Below are 25,795 nucleotides of genomic sequence, written 5' to 3'. Positions count from 1 at the left end.
CACACACACACTTTCATTTCAAAGGCCTTTTGAGCATTTTTGGTCAGTGTCTGTTTTGTCGACAGCCATGATGATGATGCTGCTGCTGCTGATTATGATGATGATGTCAAATATGTATTGAAACAGCACCAAAATGGACGTCAGTGTCATTTGCGTCCTACAAAAACAAAAGAAAACGATCCAGGCCGGCTAAGGAAAATCGAGGCCGTAAACTCTGAAATGTCCTCGACTCCTCTGTATCTTGTCCACTTGCACAAACATGGAATTCGGATTATTTTGTTGCTTATTCGGGTTCTATTTCCTTCTCAGATGTGTATATGTATATATATATATATATATATATGTATATATATATATATATATATATATATATATGTGTGTATATATATGTATGTATATATATATATATATATATATATATATATATATATATATATATATATACATACATACATAAATACATATGCATGTATGTAACGATGGAAACAATGGATTCATGTAAACTAAAGCGGCTGCTTGTATTTTCCGACCCTGCAGTACCTTGTATTCTTAGGAAATATCTATTCTCACAAAATACAGTAATAACCACTCACTCAGTACTGACACTCATCCATAAGAAGACTATTTCTTTTTTTCTCCGTTATCATTGTTTTTCCTTGCACTGTGGTAAATACAGCGTGTAATAAACACTGGGTTCGGGTTTCTGTTGGTTTTTCTACGCTCGAGTTTCCGTTTGGTAATCTCAATGCTGTCTGCAGACAATTTAATGTAAAGGTAGAATTCATCCTTATTTTTATTTTCTTGTTTTTTTTCTTATTTGTTCCCAATATCTCTGCCCCCTGTGGCCACTCTGCTGTGCTGCAACTAAAAAATAACAAGCAATACGGTAGTCAACAGTGGGTAGGTTGTCCAGTGTCTTATTGGGAGTACTAATCAAAAAAAACAATAATAATTAATACATTCATACGATGATATTTACCTTCAATAAGAGGTTGTTGTTGTTTTAAAAAAATGATGTTTCTCACCTCACAGCCGACTGCATTATTAATATTCCTAAGTGACTTTCGTCACGTATTATACCTAAGTGAATATGGCTGTGATAACACAAACTGCAAGGCTGTGTCATTTTAATTTCACTGGCATTTTAATTAGTGTTGCCGACCCCAGTTAAAAAGAATAAAAAGTATTAATTTGAATTTTAATAAAGAGGTCAACTCAGGAAAAACGAAAATAATTTTGCTCAGCATCTTGGATTTTAATTGTTCTGCAATGATTTAATTGAAACATTTTTATTCCTTTAGTCACTGCATTCTCTGATTTATTTTATGATATATATATATGTATATACAAATATATACATATAAATATAAATATTTATATATATATATATATATATATATATGTACATATACACACATACATATATATGTATATTAAGGGTAAACAAATGTTCAAATGTCTCTCTCTGATGCAGCTGCAGCGTCGTTGTTTCCCCTCGTGCGTTTGTCACCTTGTCCCGAGGAAACATTGTGTGACATTTATGACGGACACAAACTGCAGCACTGCTACATGGCTGCTTGGAACAGAAGATGGCAGCATTACCTGTAAAACAACCGATTAGGTGGCACTGCTGCTGACAGTTATAGTGAGACAATATAACAAAGGGGTTGTGTGATATTTTCATGGCCACAAAGAAAACGCTCAGTCGATGCTGTTATTTTGTTGACTTGTGGATTTGTTTTTACATACGATCAGAAATATCTGATGACATTTTAATGTTAAATGTTACTATTTACTTTGTTTTTTTTGCACACATTATTGACTCCAGGCTGAACACTGAATTTCGCTGTGAGGCTATTCCCCACAATCCAGAGGCATAAACTAATCAGTCCTGCTCCATCCTGACTCTCCGTATGTTTAGGAATTGATTGTAAGGGTTTGCTGATTACTTCTAAGGCGTTTCTGTCACTTACATTTATGGCCTCTCAAGATCATATGAACCAATGTGAGTCTTTTATCTTTTCAGTGGCCCAGTTGAAAAATAAAAGGCTTTTCAGTGTTTGTTGTCAGGCCCCGAGGCTCAGCAATGACAGGGAGGATCAGCATGGAATGAAGCTAATGTTATCAATTTAAACACAGTCTTTTTTTAAATCACGTTGTTTGAGTTTTACTTGATTTGGTTTAATCCATTTTAATCTCATGGATCTGATTTTTAAAATGTTTGTTAACAGCTTCAAACTATAGTATCTGAATAATTAATCAGTATTGAACTATAGTGACATTTGATTTTATTACAATGTTTTATTATAAGTTAATTTCAAAAAATGAAATAGTTTGAGTTTAGATGCTATGAGACTTCTCTCTATGCGGTTTTGTTTGAGTTTGTCCCTGAACTGATTTCAAGGTCACGATTGTTAGGTCAAGATGACTGCACGAGATTTTATTTTGAAGAGGAATCAGAAAGCGGATGTGGCATCACACACCCCTCTGAGGACGGCCATGGTCTTAAATGCCAGCAAAGTGTTTTCAAATGTAAACCTGTTTGCAAGATATGTCTCTTATTCAATAATCAAATGTTCATTTAAAGGCTTTTTTATCCATCATATTTACCAAGTTAATGACTTCAACTAAAAGTCTAAATGTATAATGTATTTTCATTTTAGATTGGATTATTTAATGAATATATTTCACTGGTCTATTGACTATTATATCTAGATCTTCACAGACAAATATAACTGGTTAAATATCAATATTTTACATGTCTGTACAATAAAGTTTTTCATTCATTTTCACTTGCCGAAAAAGAATAAGCAGCAACATCGTGTGATCCTGAGTGCTGTCAGACAACTGAAGCTCATAAAACACAACACCGCCACCCAGCGGACAAAGTTGGTAACTACATATATAATTGTGATGTCCAAACCCAGAGGCGTCACTCTGACACAACATAATCAGCAGGCTCGGATTTTCTGATTAATAATCCGACTATCCCTTTTATTACACTTTGAAACAAGGATTGACAAATTAAATAACCCACATGTTAAAGCGTTAATCTCCTAAAATGAAAATGCACAGCTGTACAGTGTCGTTCAGAACAAACGTTGAATCACGGAGGGAAATTCGTCCTTCGCTATGAGCTGCTGACTTTGTATGTGACCCTCATTTTGTTGTCACTGACTTTGTTATTTATTTATTTGTTTAATTTTTTCTTCAGAAAATGTATCTATAAAAATATTAATAGAGACCAAAGGACCCGTAGTTGTATTTATGTGTTCATATATTTATTTATTTAGTGACACATTAAGTTTTCTCTCTTACTGCGCTTCTAGCACACGTGTGTTGCACGCACATCAATTCTCATCAAGATTGAAAACCCTTCTTATTTTTTTGCTCAAACTTTATATATTTGAAAGGAAGCCGTGCTCTTTTTTTAATTACTGTTTTACGGCCATAATTAAGAAAAACATAACATAATACACAATAATAGGCCTTTATACTTATATATATATATATATATATTCTCTTTCTTTCCGTCTCCCTCGGCTGTAATTGCAACATATTCGTAATAGTAGTTTTGCAGTGCTCCGTTTTGTAGCAACACGTAAAAACTTTTGTTTTCTTTTTTTTAATTGTAGAACTTTAAATTAAAAACTAAGAGGAAATAGAAGTATTTATATTGCGTGTTTCTCATTTATTCAAAACTGGTAATTTGTGGCCTTGTGGCGTGTTTTTTTAATTTTTGTTTTTAAATATTTGGCCCTAGACTGCTTGATGTTGAATTATCTTCTCTCTGAAAAAGGCAATAATCGGGTTTTGTACGTGTAGACAGGCCTGTGTTAGGGACGAGAAATCCAGACTGCAATGCTTCGTTTTCGGGCATGAAATCCTTTTGTTTTACCTTTTAATTCACCGAATAATGAAATTTCCTGTGTGCGCTGTCTGGTCTCAGACAATGACTTTAACATTTAGAAGGACACTTGAGGCTCCCAGGGAGGAAGAAGTGTCCAATAAAACCATATAGCCCAGTCAGGATGACTGTCTGGGCTAAATTACTTTATGGTACCTTTCTATCTCTCTTTCTCTCTCTCTCTCTCCCTCACTATGTGTGTGTGTGTGTGTGTGTGTGTGTGTCTGTCTTGAGTTGGGGGAGAAAGTCACGTTTATTCTCCAAATGCATGCTGTTGGTTTATGACCCTGCAGGATGAGCACTGAGCGCATTATATGGCCGCAATAAATGAGGGAAGCTACGAGGCGCTGCACTGACTTTGACGAAAGCAGGAGTCAGAAATGTCTCTCTGTGGACTGAATCCCTGAGACTTTACATGGAAACAGTGAAACACCTTGACGTTGGAATAATCATAATAAAAAGCACAATAAAGCATTGGTGAACCATAATCCAGTAAAACAAAAACAAATATGACATACTGCTCTTGTTTCCTCTAGGTGGCTCTAACCATTACATGTAAAATCAAACACGTTTTAACACTGTGTGTTGTTGTGGCACAATGCAGTTGTTTAGTATTCAATACAAAGTATGAACGTTTTAAAAAAAAAAAAAATAACAATAATAATAATAAGACAACGACTTTTTTATGAGGCCAGTGTAAAATAGGTTACTTATCATATAGTGCGGTAGTTTTATGATTATTATGTCTGCGTAATATCATATAAATCCGCGCCGCTGCGGCCTCTACAGCTATCCCGCTATTTCTAATAGAAATGTCATGTAAAAGCCTCCCCACTCCCCCCCAAAAAAACGATTACAACTAAAAACTATTCCGTTTCACAAAAACACATCAATTCAAACACAACGGAAGACTCACAGTGAACAACAAACAGTGTTGTAATTCGTCTTTTATTTCATTAAAAAAAACCACCACGAGCAGCATATTTAGCCTACATGAGCAGATGAAGGCCATTTTCTTTTATCACATCTTGCCTCCAGGTAAATCACAGCACAGACTAACATAGCCTGTTGTGTTGCTTTTTTTCCCCCTCTCTCAACGACCATGTGTTGTTTGTGAGTCAAAGCTCATCCTCGTGAAAACGAACACAAAAAAACGAACAAAACTAAATTACCTTCACCATCCTCTTCCTGTCTATCTGTAATGGATTAAAGTGGTTGTTATGCTACTTTACATTCCAAGGTGACACTGGGTTGTGCGCTGGTCACTGTATGTAAGATGTCTTCTGTTGATTGCAGCTGTTTATTCGTACAGGAAACAATTAAAACAACCACCAGACTGCTGCTGCTGTCACACCATAGCTTAGCCATGACTGGTGTGTGTGTGTGTGTGTGTGTGTGTGTGTGTGTGTGTGTGTGTGACAGACAGAGAGAGAAATAGAGATAAAGGAATATTGGCATGACCATAATCTGCATATTAGACCCACAGGAAAAACACATACACATATAGCAACAACAACAGCAACAACAACAACAACAACATTAACAACATATATATACACATAAGGCTACATGCACAGTTTATAAAAAATAAAAAATAAAAGACAAAAAAACAGGAACAAGAAAGGAAACTTTTGCTATTTCAAGAATAAAACAATTCCATTTTGGATATAGGGGAGACCAGCATTTGTTGTAACACGTGACTGTCAGTCAGTTCCAAAGCATATGGAGACAACACTGCTCACACCTGACAGTTTGTGTATGCTCATCTATTTTAGGGGTGACATTTTTTATTGCAACCCTGATATAAGTTTAATTTCTGGACATTTAATTAACACTTAATTCATCCTATATCTTCCATGTGAAAGTAGCCAACTTAAAGCTGTAGTAAAGTAATAATCTGTACGGTTATAGACAGATTTATTTGAGCAAATATACAAAACTAAAGGAGGAAACATGAGTATATCTGTTTGAGGTCATGGACCAGATCATGACAACAGCAACTGAAAGTGCACTCGGGAGAGGAAAAGAGGTCAACATGGCAGAGTGTTCAGAGTCCCTGTGTTGTTGTGTTCATGTCACTCACAGCCTGCAGAGAGAAAATGTCCATGATCAATATGTTGTGTGATGTTGGATGTTTCACTTCAAAGGGAAGCGCTCAGGGACTTCCATTGAAACATTTGTGTTTGAAGACCATCACAAATGTGGAAGAATGCACATGGTTCATCACATGTGGAGCCGCATTCACTCGGACTGATCTCAAATATAGGTATTTGTTCTTATCTGGGGTTTTTTTTTTAATCATGTGAAAAGAGCAATTTCACATGTGCTTTCTTTTATGGCGGGAGCAATGGCATTGTTGATCAGAGGCAATGAGACTGAACAGCAGCACAGCATGTGCTGCCACACTGAGTGTGCTTTGTGTCTCATGGTCCAGTAACAGTAAACCGTGCAAATCCTTTAAATTAAAGCCAATAAACCGATCAGTGAAGTACATCAAACTCTCATGTTCGTGTTTCCATCAGTTAAACTTCCCCCATCCCTTCCCCTCCTCGGTTGTATCTTCTTCTATTGTCTCTTTTGGGTCATTATTGTCATAAGGTGTCAGGTTTCTGTTTTCCACGAGTATTTTATTGTGAAATTTCTTATAAATGGTCTGCCACTATATATTTTTTCCAAAATAAAAGACAGGAGTTCAGTCATTTATCTCTTTATAGTTGAACAGACTTGCCTGGCACACTGAAAGCAATTTTTATGAGGATGATAGTTTTAGCATTAAATCATAAAACACAATACGCATTTGGCAGACAGTACAGACAATTTATGTGAACGCAAGTATGTGTCAAGTATTTCCAGTTAGGACATGTGAGATATACAACCTTATCGAAAACAGATGTGTCCTCAAATGAGTTAAGTCTTTGATATCAACTAGTATGTTTTCTTGTTTCAATTTATGGATCTCTCTGTAAAAGTGTAGCGTTTCATTCTGAGCATTATTTACAACTATATCCCAGATTACTGGACGATTGTGATTTTTCTAACATGCGACTAAAGGATTGATACAAGATGATGAGGTCAAAAGACATTGATTCAATTTTTTTTTTTTTTTTTTTTTGGAAGTGTTACAACACATCTCGGTCCTCCCTACAGAATTTCACCTCTGCAGTTTTTTTCCAAGGCAGCCATGTTGGCCTCACTGATCATGCCAGTTGATGTTAGAGATGTTAGGAATCTTGGAGCACAGCGTCTCTTTTATCAGCTAGAACCTCACCACCTCCTCGCCTATGCTGGGGTGAAGAAAGAACCCCAGCCTCCCTCTCAGTCCATCATTCATTCATACTCCTCCTCTCCCTGATCATCAGCTTCTTCATCTTCATCCGTCTGTTCTGGAACCAGATTTTGACCTGTCTCTCTGTTAGATTTAAGAGTCCTGCCACCTCCAGGCGCCGGTCCCTGGTCAGATACATGTTGTAGAGGAACTCCTTCTCCAGCTCCAGGGTCTGGTGTTTGGTGTATGGACACCTCTTCTTCCGGGTTGACTTGGCATGGATCCAGCTGGCTGATGGATTTTCTGCAGAAGAAGGAGAAGAGACATTCCAGTAATGTCACATCGGAATTCCAAGGATAAATTTATTATACTTCAGCTTTTATCTCAACACAAAGTGCCACAAAGAAAATGCATAATATTATTTTAAAAACATAGCAAAAACAACACATTCCAGCTTTACCCTTCCTTAATTTTTATAACCCTATAATGTGATTTCATGTTAGCTTATATCTATGTTTTCGTTCAGGTGATAATGCTTTTAGGAGAACAGCAAACACAAAAAGCTGCATGCAGACTACACAGTCTACATCTCTGTCTGGGTTCAGTGCTGATGAACAGCCAGACGGAGCCTCATTTCTAGAATTATTAAACTGCAGTTGGGGAGGGATATTTAGACCTTTGAGTGATGTGAAATGTTTTATTGGCCACTTAAAAAAAGTAAAGCATCCACCAAGCTGTGAAATTATAGCTAGAGAGACCGCCAGCAAGACAGCAACAAGTATTTGGTTTGGTAGAGACACATAGACTCACTGCCTTCAAACACTGAGGGTGGGGGGGGTGGAGCCAGTCCCTATTCATTATTCATCTATTATGGAGTGGATTTCAGGTTGACCAAGAAAGAATACATCTCTAGTTTAAATATATTATCAAAACAGTATACTGTATAAAAGTGCATCATTTGTCTTACTCAGGTTCACATTTTAACAATAAAGCAAACATGAACAAAGTCATATACTGTAATGTGAGGATGGAAATTGTTCCAACATAAAGTAATAAGTAATATGATAGTAAAAAAAAATTGTGAAATTCCATTGTTAATGTTATTACTATTGTTGTTGGCCCAGCTGCACCTTGTTTTTTTATAATTCAAATTTCCCAAAACTAAAATGTATTAAATAATAACAATAACAACAACACTAAAAATAAAAAGAATAATGATAATACTACGAACAACAATAATAACAATAATAGTAAAAATTAAAACAATAATAATAATAATTGCCAAAACGTTTAAGAGATGCTTCAAGTTAACATGCACATCTTGTATTAATTATTGAGGATTTAAAATAGACCCGCATAACAAGTTGTTTTTTTTTTTATTATTTTTCAAAATAAGTTTGGAGTATTTATTCTTGAAATAAACAAATAAAAAATAAATAAACTCACCCTAGTTTACTTCCTGCACAAGTTAAATCAACAGAGATGGAGTGCAAGTCTCTACCTGCGTTTTCCCTTTAGTGACAAATTGCTTAATAACAGCAATAGCACCTTAATTATTTTAATGGACAATAAAGTTTTATATTTTACAGTTTACAAGACATTTATAGGCCTATAAAAGTCACACACACTTACTTAGGCCGCATTCTCCCTCTCGTTTACACACTGACACACTCACAGAAACACACACACTCACAGAAGCACACACACACACACACACTCACACACCTGTGTAATGCCACTTTTTGGGCGCTAATAAACATTCATGAGTTTGGGAGCTTCTTTCTGTCCTTACCCGGGTCAAACTGCTGCTGTGTCTTCCTCTCCTCGTCCTCTTTCTTGGGCTCGGTCTTCCTCCCCAGCTCTTCCACGGTGCCGAGCCGCTCGAGGACCACCTCAGCCGGGCTGGCGAAGCTGGGATCCCCGGGGCTGTCGTGTGGCGGCGGTGAGTTCTCGGGTTTGACCGCCTCGTACCTGGAGCTCGGAGTGGAGAGGTCACCCTGAGCGGACAGACACCCGGGGAAAGTGGTCGGTGTTTGTGACAGAGCGGCGTCCGTGCTGGGAGTCACTCCCTCCCAGCAGCGGACGAACCTGCTCTCCGGAGCTGCCGAGGATGCGAGGTGTTCGGCGGCGTGGCTCTGCGTCTGTGCGCCGTAGTAGGGGTGGTGATGGCTGAGGAGGTGATGCGGATGAAAAAGACCCGGGATGGAAGCGCCGGGGGCGGACTGCAGCTGTGGGGAAGGAGATGAAGAGGAAGTCGATGTGTTTGTCCAAGGGGAAAAGCCATTTAAACTGGTTTGTTTGTTGGAAAAATGTGAAAAATCCGGAATGTGTGAGCCGGGGGTCCCCTCCTCCTCCTCCTCCGTTCCCCGGGCTGACTTTGCGCAGCCAGCCGTCGAACCCTGCAAGCTTCCCGGGATGAAATGTGCACCGTACGGCTCCTCGGTCTGAAGCCCCATCATGGAATAATAATTCGTTAGCGACATGTTTATTTTATTATTTCAATAAAAAGACACTTAAGTGCGACTGTAAAACGTTAGATGGGCTGGTATAGTGGCTTACATCCTCCCCTAAAATGGTAGTAATTTTTTTCCTGCCCTTACCTTCTCCTCGGCTGCCCATTGGTTACACTGTGGACCACATGGTTAGACTGTATTTACCCAGTATGGGAAATAAATCAAATCATTCTTTTGTCTTCAGAAACGCGATAGAAGGCCCACAGGACTGTTGCCAGATGGAGCTGAATGTAGCAGATATGTACATATGTTTTTAAAAAACTGGGGACCCGAACCACAGTTTTACAAGCGAAATTTAAAAAAAATAGTGGCAAGGAGCCGTTTATGAGCTCGTTGGAGGAGAGAGTGAGAGAAATCTAATTCCTGCCAAACCACTGTCTCAGTATAGGTCCACAAAATGAGTGGCTTCCACTACATTTGTAATTAGTGACTGAAATGTTCTTTTTCTGGCACGTCTTAGGACGCAATATAGTGTGATTCTCCAAAAAAGTCAGGAGAAAAATCTCAAAGAAAGCAATGGCTGATTTCAGTTTGCATCTGCCTGTGTCTGATATCTCTTTGTTTCAGCCGCCTTGTCATTTTTTTATTATTTTATTTATTTATTACTCGTTGACCTATATCCTACTGCTCAAATGAAAAAAAATCCCATTGATCTATCTATCTATCTATCTATCTATTTATCTATCGTTACATTATTTAATCAGTAGCCTCACTGAATATTTTTTGAAAAATTTAAATGAAAAGAAATTGCTCTTTCAAAGCCTCTTCTCCAGTGTCTGTGTTGGTGAAAGTGATCGTCCAATGGTCGGGGACACAGACAGACTTTCTTCCTTTGGGTTCAAGAAAAAAGAGTCTCAACCTTCTAACGTAGACCTTGATCGCTGCCTCCTTGCGCCATCTGCTGGATGAATGAGTTCAGAATCCAGAGGGAATCCCACAGTCCCAAAACTATTTGCTTATTTGACCTGAGTACTTCCATTTCATGCTACATTATGCTCACCACCTTTCAAAATGGTGGCATTGTATCTCCTTTTTTTAAAATTTTATTTTATTGCTCCATCACATATAGTTAGAAGCTTTATACAGTGAAAGCCATTTCTTGTAAAACTGCTGCTTCTTTTCTGGCACACACAATGTCCTTTTTGTTGAGTCTTTCAGTTGTAATTGAATCACTGTCAGGGCTTATTGAATTATTTCTTATTAAATGCTACATATTTTCACTGTAGTTTCACATGTTTTCTAAAGCTGTCTAATTCAACAATGCAGAGTCAAAGTGATCGTCACTAAAACACCCAATAAGCTGCTGTGGGCACATTTGTTAGAATTACATTTTTATTCAAAATTCAAAATTTAACAATCAATTATTTTATTTGTACTAGTATTATTATTATTGTTATTATTATTGTTATTATTATTATTATTATTATTATCATTATTATTATTATTATTATTATCTGCAGTGATGAATTAGACTGTTAAAATATGTTAAACTACAGTGAAAATATTAAATAAGCACAAATAGTGATTCATTTATAACTGAAAGACTCAACAAAAAGAAATTCACCTATTCAACAAATAAATACTCCCCCATTCTGGATGTTCAAGGTGTTTTTTTCTCTCCATTAAAAAACAAACACACAATGTGAATAACCACCATAAATATTGAATTTGGGAATTTCTCTGTGAGATGAATAAAGTATCTATCTATCTATCTATCTATCTATCTATCTATCTATCTATCTATCTATCTATCTATCTATCTATCTATCTATCTATCTATCTATCTATCTATCTATCTAAATATAGTATACATTATTCTGCAGTTCACAGACTGACTTTAATTTGGCTCAGTATTTAAATATACCCAATTCCAGTGAAATGTGACATAAAGAAGGGTGGGTGGCGCCTGTTTTTATTCTTTAGCAGATGCCAGACTTATGTGTATAAATTGTAAGGTAAATATCCCATACGTTGTGGTTTTGTACTACCTAGTTCCTCTAAACTGTTCCACGCAACATTGATGTTGAATATTGCACATTTTCCTTATTGGATAAAACAAATCTAATAACGTCTCCTGCTTCAGCCCTTGTCCACTTTTCAGCACAAGTATTTAGGATGCTAACCCACACAACCAGCCCCACCATGCCGGACACTTTAATGCCTTTTTATTTACCACATGATCAAGTTAGTATAACCACTGGCAACGAGTTTGGGAAATAAAATAAATAAACACATGAATCAACAGTCATGATTAAATCTAGCCAGACCTGAAGGGTTTCAGGTATAAGTCTGTGACTGAGCGAAAGCTTCTGTGAGCCGCCTTTAGGTGGCGGTGTCATCATGGCTGCTCTTTGAGAGTCTGAAATGTTTGCAGTGTGAAAGTCATGCAGACTTGCCATATAAATGTATAGGACAGGCTATAAGAGGAAATGGAAAGACTCCAGCAGCATTTGCCATGAGCAGAGGCCGGCGAGCATTACGAAAAGCAATTAGTTTATGAATGCATTTACCACTATTACTTCGACTGTTACATTACTGCTCTGCTGTTCCTGCTGCAGCTTCACTGTTTTTAATGAAAGGATCTAGATCTAAGCTGCTGTGGGCACATTTGTGAGAATTGAATGTATATTCAACATTATTGCAACTGTATCATCATTAATTATCTTTCCTTCCCTTGTGAGTGGCTCACAGCAAGAGTCATATTGGTGATATTAATTATATAATAAACTATTTATTGTGTAGAGCTCACTAATACTAAATGACAGGGTGTTACATTTTTTCCCATTTTATTCTATGCACTGAAAAAAGGCAATGGTTAAGTTCATTCATTTTTTTCAATGTAGGCTAATAATACTGTATTTGAATATATTACTGTATTGCATGTGCTGTTAATGCTACATCTACTATATGCTAATTGAGTCTGAAGACACTATCAGTATTGCAGTGTCGTGCTGCAGCTGTCACTGTTTCTCCTCCCACTGAAAATGCTGCTGCTGATAATATAATCCTACACGTTCTCACTCCTGCGAAGCAATAACTGCATAAATGCCATCGCTACTTCCTTTAATATGTGCTAGACGAGGCTACAGTATTGTACGTTCTTCATAACGTGTGTGTTACTGCAATGCACATTTCTTTAAGAATTTAAACAGAAAAATGTAAAGGTAAATTCAGAACAATAGCACATGAAACAACATGCTCAGGGGACAAACAGGCTTGTCGTCTAGTTTATTGTGGGCCATTAGGGTGAATGCCTTTAGTTCCAACCAGAAACACAAGCTCTCCTTTCATCTCCCCGTCTTTCTTGACGTCACACGCACACAAACAGACACACACTCGTGCACTGTCCCACTCACACACAGGGGACTTGAGTGAATGTGTGAGACAAAGAAAGAGGGAGCAAGAGACAGCAGACCGTCTGTATTGCCCCAATAAAAGTCATTGAGGAAATGGTGGTTGTGACGGTGTGGTGTGTTGTGGTTACGCTGCGGTTCAAGGTTCACCAGCAGCCTTGGACTCACTGTTTTCTGCTGTCTGGGCCCATGTTGTTCAAAGTCTGGGTCGAGATCCCAGTGTGGAAAAGAAAAAAGAGAGAACGAGAGGGAGACCACAACACAGAGAACCTCCTTTCTCTGCTTTTTCTTATTTCCACCTCAAGTTTGACACTCTCTACTTTTTTTTACTGTGGCAACGTTACATTTTGTAGCATTTTATAGCATAGTAACCAGAAGGCATAATAACCTGCTTTTCCATTTGTGCGGTTGTGTTTACGATTTTGGGCCACGGCTATCTAAAATGTAGGCCTATTTAAATGTGCTTCTGGGTGTACTGTGTTTTTGGTTGCACATGGAAGTGATCACACATGACATTCATTTCATTTTATTGCTATATTAACATCACCCTGTATATGGCTTCAGATGGCACTGTACACTTTCATGAGCTGTATATGCCCATTTTTTGTCTAAATATATCCTTTTTCATTGATTTGAGAACCATCTGAACTGATTTGTGCCTTTCTCGATGTGACGGTATAATTAATTACAAAGATTTTACCCCTAATTTAGGATCACACATAAGCTTGTCAAATATTGTAATATAGGTACATTTTTAAGTGATTGTGTAATGAAGTACAATAAATATTTGATGCAAAGATAGATAGATAGATAGATAGATAGATAGATAGATAGATAGATAGATAGATAGATAGATAGATGCAGCAGTGCAAATAAACAAAATAACGACAAAAAAGTCCACTGACGTGTATATAAGGGGCTACTGTACATTTGCGTTTGATGTTTCCCTGTTTACATTTTTCAAAGAATGTACACAATGAAGGTCCCATCTCAGTATTTACAGAACATGACAGCCAAAGGCAGAGAGAGACTATTCATTTCTTCACAGTGAGCCGCATGACTTCAGAGAGAAGATGAGTCCAAGTAAGGCCAATTTTAAACACTTACTTGATTCATTGTCAAGAGAGGTATGGGACTGGTTGTTTAAAAGGTTGTTTAAAAAAGTCTCTGATGCTGTAACAGGGTCTAAACCTGAGATTTTGAGTTCTGTACTGGAGTACTTTGTTTGTTTTTCCCCCTCCTCATGTCTCTATTGGCCTGCATATGTGACTGGAATGAAACGACGTTTGCAGGGTTGTCCCTTTGGGAATGTGCTCATCCATCTGTCAGAAAAGGTGGTATTGTGTGTAGTACTGCAGTCTTTCTCGTTTCAGTTTCTTCTCTTTCATTCTTCTGTTCTGGAACCAGATTTTCACCTGTCTTTAAAAGGGCATAGCACACAAAAGGACGTGCTATTATTCCTTATCATGTGGTCATAGAAGAGTTACTTCTATACAGTATAAGACATGATCATGCAGGGACATAAAAAACAGAATTGCAGAATTGATTTAGTAAAAAACAAATATTTGTTGGTGGAAAAAAAAAACGTTTTCAAAAATTCAATTCATTTTCTATCCAATGGTGAATTGATATTTTTATTTTAGGGAGACACAAAAACAGTCTAGCATGGTGAAAAATACTTTTACGGTGATATGAATCAAATAAACACATAAAGTCAGAAAAAGCCACATTATGGGCGGCGGAGCCACAAAACGTTTAATGGCTTTTGCATGAAAATGACATGGTAATTTTATAGCTCTCACCTATTTGATTCATCGTCTAACTATAGCAGATATAACTGATTATGCCACTGAATTAGTCCGAGTTTTGCCAAGATGAATATGTCTAAGCTTTGTTAACATTGTGTTTTCTCCTAGCAGCTAAAAAAAATAAGAAGAATATCTTCTTTAGTGTTTGTAAAATAACAGATGAAGGCTATGGCTGCTGCATTTGGCACTGCTGCAGTGTATAAGATTTTAATGAGTGTTTCACTGCAGCCATAGGCTTAAAGGGCCTAAATAACACCTGGTGAACATGTATCACTTTAATATAAACCCTAATAATATTACAACATGCACGCACCGATCTGTCAGGAACAGAAGGCGGGACAGCTGCATCCGTCTGTCTTTGTTGATGTAAATGTTGAAGAGAAACTCTCTCTCCAGCTCTCTGATCTGCTGCTTGGAGTAAGGACAACGTTTCTTCCTCTTTAGTGAAGACTCTGCTGAGACAAAGTAAAAAAAGACAAAGAAAAACAATGCAGTCAATACCTGAAATGGAATAATATTACTATACTCACACTTACATGATATAAAAAGGTCAAGTATATAACAAAATCTAGTCATTGGAGAAAAGGTCAGATGAGGCCCATGTCTTCCAAACATCCAACACATCAGCAACACATTTAAAACTGACCCACAAATTAGATTGAATTAATTGAACGTTTGAATTAAAATTGTGAATGTCAAGGTCCAAGTTGAAACAATGAGTTCAAAAACCCTACTGTGATCTGCAGTAAACACAATGCTCTTACACACGCTAATTTTAGCCTCTTTTTTTTTCCTCATGCATTTCTTTTGATTTTCAGTTACAGAGGGAGAAAAAACATGGCCCCACAGGCATGGTTGTGACATCTTCACATTCCATCAGCCATGCAAATAAAATTACAACAAACAAACAGGGATAACATTTTGAATTTTAAGTAACTTTATTGCTTAAATTGATTACAATATAACACATTTACCAGCAAAATTGCAGCGGTAGAATTAGTACATTTGCAGAATACATAATCAAACATAAAAAAGAAAAATATTCTATAGAATTATTTCAAATCCTGTTTATTTTAAGCAAATTGTATTTGTAAATGTGTCATATTAGATTGAATAAAGGCATAATAAAGCCATTCATCACACACAGGTTTTAAGTAAGAAGCAAAAGGGCCACCGGAAATCTTTTAGTTTTTAATTGATGATGTGAAATCAATATAATGGGTTTGATTTTTGATCTAATTAAGACCAAAATGAAGACCAACGATGGGCGAGTGGATAAAGAATAGTTAGGTCTGACTCGTCACTGAAAATAAATCAAGTGAGTTTGTGTTAAACCGTAGCCTACACTTTAGGCCTAAATCGCAGGGTTTAGGACTTCTTTAATGATAGAAAAAAAAACACAGGAATGTAATATTTTTTGTTGATATTACAGATTATTAATCATAGATAATGACTCAGTTGTATAAATGTTATCATATGTCTAGTCAGGACTCCACAAACTGTTGGATGAACTACATTTATTAATACTAATATGAAAACAATCACTCGTATTGTCTTGATAAAACAATGACTTCCACTTACTCTGTGTTCCGCTGGATGAAGACGGCGCCTCCTCCTCCTCCTCCTCCTCTTCCACGTCCTCCTTCCCCGCCAGCGGTGACTCCGACACCGGCCTTACCTCGCCGCTCTCCCCGCTGCTGGCGCTCAAACATTCGGTCCTATTATTCGCCTCTTTTTCACGTTGGTCCCCTGCTGCGTTGACCGTTTTCGGGCTCCTTGATTCGTCTGTGTAGTCGGTAAACTTGTCGAACAGCGGCAGCAGGAGTGTACCGCCTCGGCCTGCCGCCGGGAAGAAGAGATGTGACTCCGGGTTGTAGGTCGTGTATCTGCAGTGGAAGCTGCGCGGGTTACCTCCGGCAAACGCCTGTGCGTGAAAACGGGGGGCAGACGCTCCGTAGAGCGCCCCGCCACCCACAAAGCAGTCCTTACTGCCTTTGAATATGGCTTCCGAAGGAGATGGGATTCCCTGGTACTCGTGATAAACAGCTTCTGCAGACAGGTTGAAGCAGGGCGGCGGTGGAGAGGTGATGGGCCGGTTGGACTGGTAGAAAGTCCACTTGGCCGCAGCAGCAGGAGGAAGAGGAGGAGGAGGATACTGTTGCTGCTGCTGCTGCTGCTGCAGAGGCTCATGATAGCAGCAGCCCCGGTACTCCGACAGTCTCCTCACTGATGCGTTATTGTGCTCCAACAAAGCGCTGCCAGTCTCCGGTAAAAACGGTGACGTGACGGAGCCAAAGTCAGACTTTGACGGGAACGTGCAGCTCGGTAAATACATAACACGATTTCAAATTTAACAAGCTGTTATTTGGTCGGCGTCCAAACGATGTCTAACCCTGGTGTATCTATTTCCACACGAGGGGCAGCGAACCCCACACAGTCATAAAATCAACCTATAAACTTCATGTAAACTTAGCTCTGCACTGAAGCACTGGAAGTTTAAGGTGTGTGTACGATAGAAATAAAAATAACAAAAACTCCGAGCACCTCGTTTCTTCATTGGAACCCACGACCACAGTGGAAGCTGCTCTCAGTTTCCTTTAAGTCAGGAAAACATTGTCTTTGACCTTGTGCCTGCTCAAACTGAGTCTACTGAGAACAATTAACTCGACGTAAAGGCTGTGCTGCATGTTTTTGTAGTCAGGCCATGTCAAATATAAGCCGTGCCAAGCTACACACACACACACACACACACACACACACACACACATACACACACATACATGCTATAAATATACACCACATGCATGCAGACACAAGCCTGTAAGACAAATGAAAGTCCACACACAAACACACACACACTATATATGTATATATCCTATAAATATACACACACATATGCAGATACACAAACATGCAAACACATACTGTATACAAATATATAGTTTGTACACACACAAACACTCTTTTACACACACACACACACACACACACACTCACACACACATGCAAAACCACATGCAAATACTGCAGTTCTTTTAGAAATCTAAATCTAAAAAAAATAAATACAAATACATTAAATTGTGATGAAATGCTAAACTAAAGCTTGCAGGAAAAGTAGGAATCCGTCATCTTCAGACATTTATGTATACGTGCTAAAGAAACACATCCCTCTGGCATGTTGATTGATGATCTACATGTGTGTATACATGCCATAAGATTTAATGGATAAGCTTAGAAAAGCTTAGCCCAGTGTTCCAAAGCTAATTTCCAAGAGCCTAAAAGGATAGTGGACACAAACAGGTCATACTAAAAGCTGGAAAGCCCATTAGAGCGTTGTTGATGGAGGCCTGTAAGCTTTAACGTCCTTGGCTGAACAGAAAAAGCATTTCTAAGGGTTTTCTATCCTCTAAAAAGATGCTTCTTTGTCTGTATGTGGCCAGACCGAGGCCATTTAAAGGAAAACATCTCAACAACTGAGCTTTAATAGGAAATGTGCTGCTCTGTCTCAGATTTGTGTTCTTTTTTTGAAGAAAAATGTGGCTTTGCTTGCATTGTTGTGTCCTTTTGGACATTCTACATATTCTACAAACACCAACATAATAAGATCTTTTGTAGAAAATAAAATAAATCTGTGTGAGGAATCTTGAAAAACCTTTTGAAGACATTGTACAAAAGTCAAAGCCGATATGTTATGGAATCCCAGTGTTGCCTCAAAATTGTATCTTTAGCATCAAAAGTGTTGTGTTGTATAGTTTTTACTCGAGTTATTGTGCTATACACAAGACATAACTGATTTAAGCAAAGTATTTAAACCATAATAAGTCTTGAGATCAGTATTGTAAACAATGATACATAAATATAGAATATATATTGTGCATGCAGTGATTAAAAATTAAGAGTTGAAATTCATGAAATCAATCTGTATATATCTACCTTTGTATCTATTTTTATTATGTTTTGATTTCTACCTCCTTCTCCGGCAGTCCATCACTCTCCTGTCTTGTGAGTATAGTATACAGTAGCAACAGTAGCACAGCCAACACTTGTAATAAACAAGTAGCTGACCAGTAGAAACAGAATTAGTCAAGCCAGTCTTTCTCAGATTACATCTCTGACATTTTCCTATGAAGTGCATTATTTAAGACCTCTGTAAAAAGGGGAGAGAAAAAAACCCGTGCTGAAGGGGATTTTTTTCCCCCAGTTATTTACTGCCTAATGCATATATGTGTGAAATCAAAAGATACTTCCCATGTCATGCATTCACTCATCATGATGGCATTTCGCAGAAACGCATGTGTTACCCTGCTGGAAAGGTCAGTGGCTCTTTAATGCCTTTAGTTTTTTTTGTCTTTTTGACGTATACTTGCTGTATATATTAGTCTGACCCACCCTTTAATCAGCTGCTGATATCATTAGTGTTGTGTGAACTGAAGTGACTGCAGGACCAGAAAGGAATGACTCACTGAGGTTGTTCAAGGCCTTCGAGGATGCATGTGCCACACTGGTCTCCAAGAAAATGTTGCTATTTACTTTTTCCACAAATGGGAGCAAGAAATGTCTAAAGTTTTGGCAAATGGTTACATCAACGTGGCATGTCAACAAATATAGTGATATAGTTCATAGTTCACATCGTGGGCCAGGTGGAGGGTTTAGTAGTGGCCACACAGTGGGTGAGAGTGAGATGTCCACTAAGCAGCAGACCATAGGTTGACACATCCTCCTTTTCATGCAACAACACAGCGTGTTTTAATTGATTGTAAATGTGATGATTACATCCTTGTGAGTTTTACTTTCAAACCTGTGTCACATTGTGTTTTTCTTTGAAGAGAATCTTGATTCCTGTACAGTTATAGCCTTAACCAGCTGCTTTCTGTACCAATACTTACCCATATTAATTATGAGGAAATTGCCAACATCACTGTCACTCTCATTTATTTTATGCCAGAAAAGCCACAAGCCTTAGAAACACTATCACGACATATAGACTTATATGTAATCCACCAGCCAAGTTCCCATCTGAGCAAAAGTATGGTATAGCTGGCTCATCATATAGACATCAAACATAAAAAACAATTAATAAAAACCCAATATAAACTACAGCACAGTGTGTACGTATGTAAACATATAAAAGACATTTGTTTACAAATTGTAGCTGCTTTTATCTTAATTACTCCTGCTTCTTTCTCTTCTCCTTCCAACTTTTCAATTTTCCCCTATTGTACCTTTTAACAATGGCAACATGCGATCCTATAGCAAATGGGTTGTGCACACACACACACACACACACACACACACACACACACACACACATGCATACACACAAAGGTTTGTGCAGCTATTTTCTGAGGACACTGCATTGACTTCCATTCATTTGCACAGCCTCAACAAAGCCTTATCCCTAACCTTCACCATAACCACTTAAAGCCGAATACAAAGCGTAACCAATGCAAATCAAACTCAACTTAACCAGTTCCTCAGAAATGAGGACCTGCTTCTTTAGGATCAGGTTTTGGTCTCCATGAGGACTACTTAGGTCGGTGTTTATGCCAGAAAAGGCCTAAGAGGTAAAAAATACAAAAACACAAACTCACACAGACACACACAAACAAAGGTATGTGCAACTATTCTTCTTAGGTCACTCCATTGACTTCTATTCATTTAAACAGACTAAACAAAGCGTTATCTCTAACCTCAACCTAACCACAATTCAAACCGTAGCCCTGAACATTACCAGTTCCTCAGAAATGGTCTGCCTCATTAGACCTAGGTTCTAGTTCTCACTGAGGACTACTAGTCCTGACAAAGTCAGTGTTTATGCCAGAAACACACACACACTCACACACACACACACACTCACAAGTACGACGACAATGTATTTGATACTTAAAGTCACAATTTATAGACAAATGTCAGGCTGCTGCCAAAAGGAGGAAACAGGGAAAACCCACCCTTCTCCCGCATAGAGCTTTAGGCTCAACCATCACAGTCCATAAATATCATCAATAATCATCTGTACTTCACAAACCATAATTATTCATGCCAGAGGAAATTATACCTGCACAACTGAGGTTATAATTTCCCTTTTAACATGCTGCAGGAGTGCACTATAAAAAAGACTGCCCTCCTGCCCTTAGCAAAGACAATTAATGATATATACCTGACCGCAGTCAAGTGGCAGAGTGCAAAATTCTATATTTAATGATCATTTTAATCATTATTGACTTCTAAATGCAGATAGATAAATATCCTAATGAAAGTACTGTCATTTTGTCTCTAGCTATTTTCTTTACAACTGACATCAAAGCTCCTGCCGCAGCATTGCTGGATATCCCCTACCCTTACATGCAAACCAAGAATACTTTTATTTCCCCTTGTGTCACTACAGGAACTCTGTGATGTAGTATCACATAATATATACAGTACACAAGTGAGCAGCTCACCCTCCCCCTTTTCCTCTTTTCCTCTTTTCCTCTTTTCCTGCATGCATTCATTCCCCTGAAATGTCCCGCACTGGATCTGGCTGATGTGCACAATTCTCAGCTTGTTTCCAAGTTGTTATTTATTTCAAACAGATCACAGAGAGTGTGGTAGTACTTGGAACAAAGCTATGGAACAGAACAATTCTGAGTAGTGTTTTTATTAGATACACAGTGCCTCCATCATGTGACAAATGACTTCACTGGCTGCATACTCTGGACTCTGCTCTGTCTTCAGTGATGCGTGCACATAAGGGAGACTTTGACATCATGTGGAACACAATTCATAGTGAGAGACTAATGAAAGGAACCAGAGGAGGGTCATGACAGTGGTTCTCCTCTTACCTGGAAGTTTGTTTTTTGTCTTCATCCAGGATTGTAAATGTTAGCATTGGATATACTCTGTAGCCATGTTTATTCTCACTGTACATGCTGCTCCTTGCATGTATTATACATGAATATCAAGAACTGGATGGCAGAAAATTTGGTAATTTAAAAAGAAAAAAAATCTTGATCTATGGTCCAACAAACATTGGCTAATTTAGCACCAATGTCAAGTCCATGGCAAAGAACCTGATGGTAACCTTTGATAGATCTATTGAACCGCAGACCAGAAATATCAAGGTTGTTTTTATCTAGTAAAACATCGAGTGAAAAAAAAAGAAGAAAAAACAAGAATTTTTAAACCCAGTTTTTTTATGACACATAAAAAGACATAAACATTTTATGTCATCACACCTGGACAACTCTCTATTCACCCGCCTAAAATCCCACTGACTCACATTCACTTGCAGCCAGACAGTTAACTGTAGTGGGTCCTGTCATATCCCTCTCTAGTTTTAGCATCACTGCACAATGGCTGCCCATTAAGTTTAGAATACATTTTAAAGTTTTATTAATCACCAATAAAGTCATCTATGGCCAGGCCCCTGGGTATATGAAGGAGCATTTAACCCCACATCACAGCCGGGCCTCGACTCAAGCTGATCAAAAACTTCTAGCTGTCCCATTTAAAAAGTGAAATCGTATAAGGTGTCTGTGCATTTTCAGTTATGGCCCCTCATCTAAAGAAACTGCCTCTTCTCAGTGTGAGATCGGCCAGCTATATACTGCAGCGTCCTAACAACCTCCTTAAAAGTTTCATTTGCAAGTCGCCCTTCACTTTATTGTTTCCCTTCCCTTTTTTACTGTTGTTCAGTTATGTTGTTGTGTTTTCTGTAATACCATTGTTTTTACAAATCCCAGCTCTTTCATATACATATATTTATTATCAGGATAATAACAATAACTACATTTTCAACAGCTAATGTGGATCTATAAAATGTATAAAATGTTTATTTATATTGCATGAGAACATCTTCTTTCCGTTGTTATATTTTTTATAATTCCACTTATATTTTTAGTTGCATTTATTATTAATAATATTATTATCTCATCTAATCTTAATAACATATCACTGATGTCGTTAACCTCTCCCCTCCATTTCAGTTTTCAACATATTTCACAAAAAAATGTATTGCACCTGTGTTGGAAATGTTAAAAAAAAAAGATCCTTTTGATGTGCTGTTACATGACTGCACACCTTAGTCACGCATTACAGCATGCATGGTAGTTTTTCATGACTGTATTGTTATATACAGTATGTGACCAATGTACCTGCCAGCTTTTAGGCCTCTGTAACAGGAGTCATTCTGTTACAGTAGTTAAAGCACAGATGTCAATAATAAAAGTGTGGCTGAATTCCCTTTAGCTGCTTTAAATTCAGCATGTTGTCATTGGTCATTTGGCCTCACTGTCATAATATAGCTTACACTTTGTCTCCTCAGCTGAACAGTGTGCTCGCTGTGTATTCTGGTGTGCCATAGTGCAATAGAAATGGCCACAGTGTCTCAGCCAGTGTCTGGTGTGCTGTTACACTTCACACCTCCATGTCTGAGAAAGTGGTGGCAGTGATGGCTGATTTTCTTTTTTTTTTCTTTTTTTTTAAATGGTCTCCACACCTTTGAGGTGAGGACAGGACTGGACAGTGTCTCTCACAACACAGCTGTTCACAGATGCTTCCCTCACCACATAATAACAAATATACTGAAGACAAACATGTCATTGCTTGATCAAAATGGCTGAACTGGTCTTGGTTTCAGTTACAGCTCATAAATGCGGGTAATGTGAGAGTCATTTAAAGCGACCAAATCAGTGAAAGCACTGTATGGATATATAATGGCCTAAAATGTGCATTAAAGCTACATTCAGTGCATCGCTATAGGCAGACTGGAGTCTTAAGCAGCAGCGGAAACTCAACACAGGTCGGTGCAAGCGGATTTATCCCATTTATTATATAATAAATAATTCTGTCTAATGTCGAATTAAAGGACTGCTCAGCACGAGGACGGATGCATGAAATATGCACTGTCCTAATGGAAAGGTCATCTACTTCACTTAGACTGCAACAAGTCTCCCTCCTGGTTTTGATCTTGATATCCTGAACATGTTGTGCTCTTAATTGGGACCTAAAAGCTTTAATGTTAAACATCCCACAACACACGTGACGGTAAACCTGCTCCACTCTACCTCAGCGCGTGCGCCCATGCGTATACGCGCTTTGCTTGTGAGTGCCGCGGCCTACATCTAACAGCCTGCCTCTAAAATTAAAAACAGTTTTAAAAATATGTTTTCCTTTTTTCTTCTTCTTCTTCTTTTAATTATCAAATATGATTGTAATATACTCACGCCACGCGGGGACAACCTGCAGTTAATATCGCACAATGTTCTAAATCTAAATGAGGGAATGTTTTTAAGCAGATTTTTGTTTTATTGATCTCCTTGATCGGTTATTCCGAAATAATCAACACGACAATAATTATTTCTAGTATATTATTAATATGATTATTTACAGTGGAGGTAATGTTAGTGGTGCAGTAAGGCCTACAATTTATTCAAGGGCATCTCTAAAGTCAAAACACTATTTTGGGCCAAAATCCTGCCAAGAACCGTTTTCCTCTTTGAATTTAAAATCATACTTTTTATTAATTTAGCACACATTGGTCCAATTTCTCTGCATTCGTTCACTGGCGTGCCGATAGTTTTAATTTTTGTACATTGGTCGACAAAGCAGACAACCGCATGTTCTAAATTAAAACCCAAGTTTAACCGTTCTTTTAGGACTCGTTCCTCCAGCGGTAAAATTAATGTATTTAATTAACCGAATAAACGAACCAATTTTAACAAAACATGACGTCAATGTGCTTATTTCCCTACAAGGACAACAAGTAACAATTCAATTAAAACAAAAAGATCTCACTCCAATGATTCCAACAAGGCAGAGCAAAGGAAGATAAGAACTGGAAAATGCATACAAATGAACACATACAATGTGTGCGGAAGTGTATACAGTACATTAATAATATATGCGTTAATAAGCAGAGGGACGGAGGTTTACCTTGTGGCATGAATGAAAGGCCGAGCAGCAACATGTCCAGCATGGCTGCGCGTCCACATGGACATCCGTCCTAAAGCAGGTGTCTCGCTGTTTGGACAGACAAACAGTGACTGTCAAGTCCAATAAACGTGTGTGTCACTGTCTACCCATGTGTCGTCCATGTGAAACCCAGCCAACAAATGGTGGCTTGAAGGCCGTTCACTCTCACCGCAAACACCAACGTGGTTTCACTGGAGACAGTCATATTTAGTAACTGTTCCTTATATGCGCCACAATCTCACCCGGTTGTATTCATATAAATGAGAGATTGCGCATGAAAATCAACCAAGAAATCGAGATTTTATTGAGATTTGGTGTGGGTTTATCGCAACAACGAGGCTGTTATTTGGACTTTTGCGCAGCTTTACTGTGGTATTTAATTTCTATCATCCCTATCATCCATTTACCTCACATTTCCCCACACTACGAAATAAAGCCTTCAGTAAATACACTCATATGTCTCATTTTAAATCTGATCAGCGCAGTGTGTATCAACAAACGAATGTGAGTTTGATAAGTCTAATGAATGAGACGCATCGTCTTTTTACAATATCATCATCTCATAATATATATTATATAGTCTTATCGCCCATAATTCCAAATCGATACATTAATGCACATGATCATCTCTATTTTCATGTTCCCTCACTTCAATATTTTATTTTGTTTTATTTTATTATAGATAATAAAATAAAACACACACACACACACACACACACACACATGTAAACGCAAGCCTATAAAACATGCATGCAGATACACGCAGGATTAGGTTTTGGTTTTGATAGTAGTCTGTGTGTGTGTGTATGTGTGTGTGTATAAGAAATGTTGGCTGACCCTCACGTTGTCACCCATTAAAATGGCTTTTCGGGGGTTAAGACTTATGTATAGGGTTAGAAATGGGTTTAGGTTAAGGGTTAGGCATTTAAATTGTTTTAATTAAGGTTAGGGTAAGGGGCTAGAGAATGCAGTTGTGTCCTCACTATGAATGCTGCGCA

The 25,795-nt window shown here is 38.0% G+C and overlaps 2 protein-coding genes across 3 annotated transcripts; both read right to left on the bottom strand.

The window, feature by feature from the left end:
* Nucleotides 1-7,160: 7,160 nt before the first annotated feature.
* Nucleotides 7,161-10,870, bottom strand: LOC131473558 (homeobox protein Hox-D9b-like). Its single transcript, XM_058650835.1, has 2 exons — nucleotides 8,965-10,870; nucleotides 7,161-7,475 (listed from the first exon to the last, which is right to left on the bottom strand). Exons 1-2 carry the CDS (start codon nucleotides 9,653-9,655, stop codon nucleotides 7,231-7,233), a joined length of 936 nt encoding a protein of 311 aa, XP_058506818.1. The 5' UTR covers nucleotides 9,656-10,870; the 3' UTR covers nucleotides 7,161-7,230.
* Nucleotides 10,871-12,884: 2,014 nt separating this feature from the next.
* LOC131473557 (homeobox protein Hox-D11b-like) lies at nucleotides 12,885-17,681 on the bottom strand. Of its 2 annotated transcripts, none has more exons than XM_058650832.1 (3): nucleotides 16,428-17,681; nucleotides 15,160-15,301; nucleotides 12,885-14,457 (listed from the first exon to the last, which is right to left on the bottom strand). In XM_058650832.1, the coding sequence occupies exons 1-3, from the start codon at nucleotides 17,179-17,181 to the stop codon at nucleotides 14,364-14,366; spliced, it is 990 nt and encodes a 329-aa protein (XP_058506815.1). In that variant the 5' UTR covers nucleotides 17,182-17,681; the 3' UTR covers nucleotides 12,885-14,363. The 2 variants fall into 2 exon arrangements, with proteins under 2 accessions (XP_058506815.1, XP_058506816.1); XM_058650833.1 differs by having other exon boundaries at nucleotides 15,160-15,298; nucleotides 16,428-17,680.
* Nucleotides 17,682-25,795: the final 8,114 nt, after the last annotated feature.

This window comes from Solea solea, chromosome 15, assembly GCF_958295425.1.
Source record: "Solea solea chromosome 15, fSolSol10.1, whole genome shotgun sequence".
Lineage (NCBI taxonomy): Eukaryota > Metazoa > Chordata > Actinopteri > Pleuronectiformes > Soleidae > Solea > Solea solea.
This window is presented reverse-complemented; position numbering and strand designations above follow the sequence as displayed.

Bases quoted from the DNA above. Each gene is read 5' to 3' on its own strand.
- LOC131473558 (XM_058650835.1), bottom strand. From the start codon at position 9,655: ATGTCGCTAACGAATTATTATTCCATGATGGGGCTTCAGACCGAGGAG. The intron at 7,476-8,964 runs GTAAGGACAGAA...CTTCTTCTGCAG, and splicing joins ACAGCAGCAGTTTGACCCGG to AAAATCCATCAGCCAGCTGG.
- LOC131473557 (XM_058650832.1), bottom strand. From the start codon at position 17,181: ATGTATTTACCGAGCTGCACGTTCCCGTCAAAGTCTGACTTTGGCTCC. The intron at 15,302-16,427 runs GTAAGTGGAAGT...ACTTTGTCTCAG, and splicing joins TTCATCCAGCGGAACACAGA to CAGAGTCTTCACTAAAGAGG. The intron at 14,458-15,159 runs GTGCGTGCATGT...GCCCTTTTAAAG, and splicing joins CTTCTGTTCCTGACAGATCG to ACAGGTGAAAATCTGGTTCC.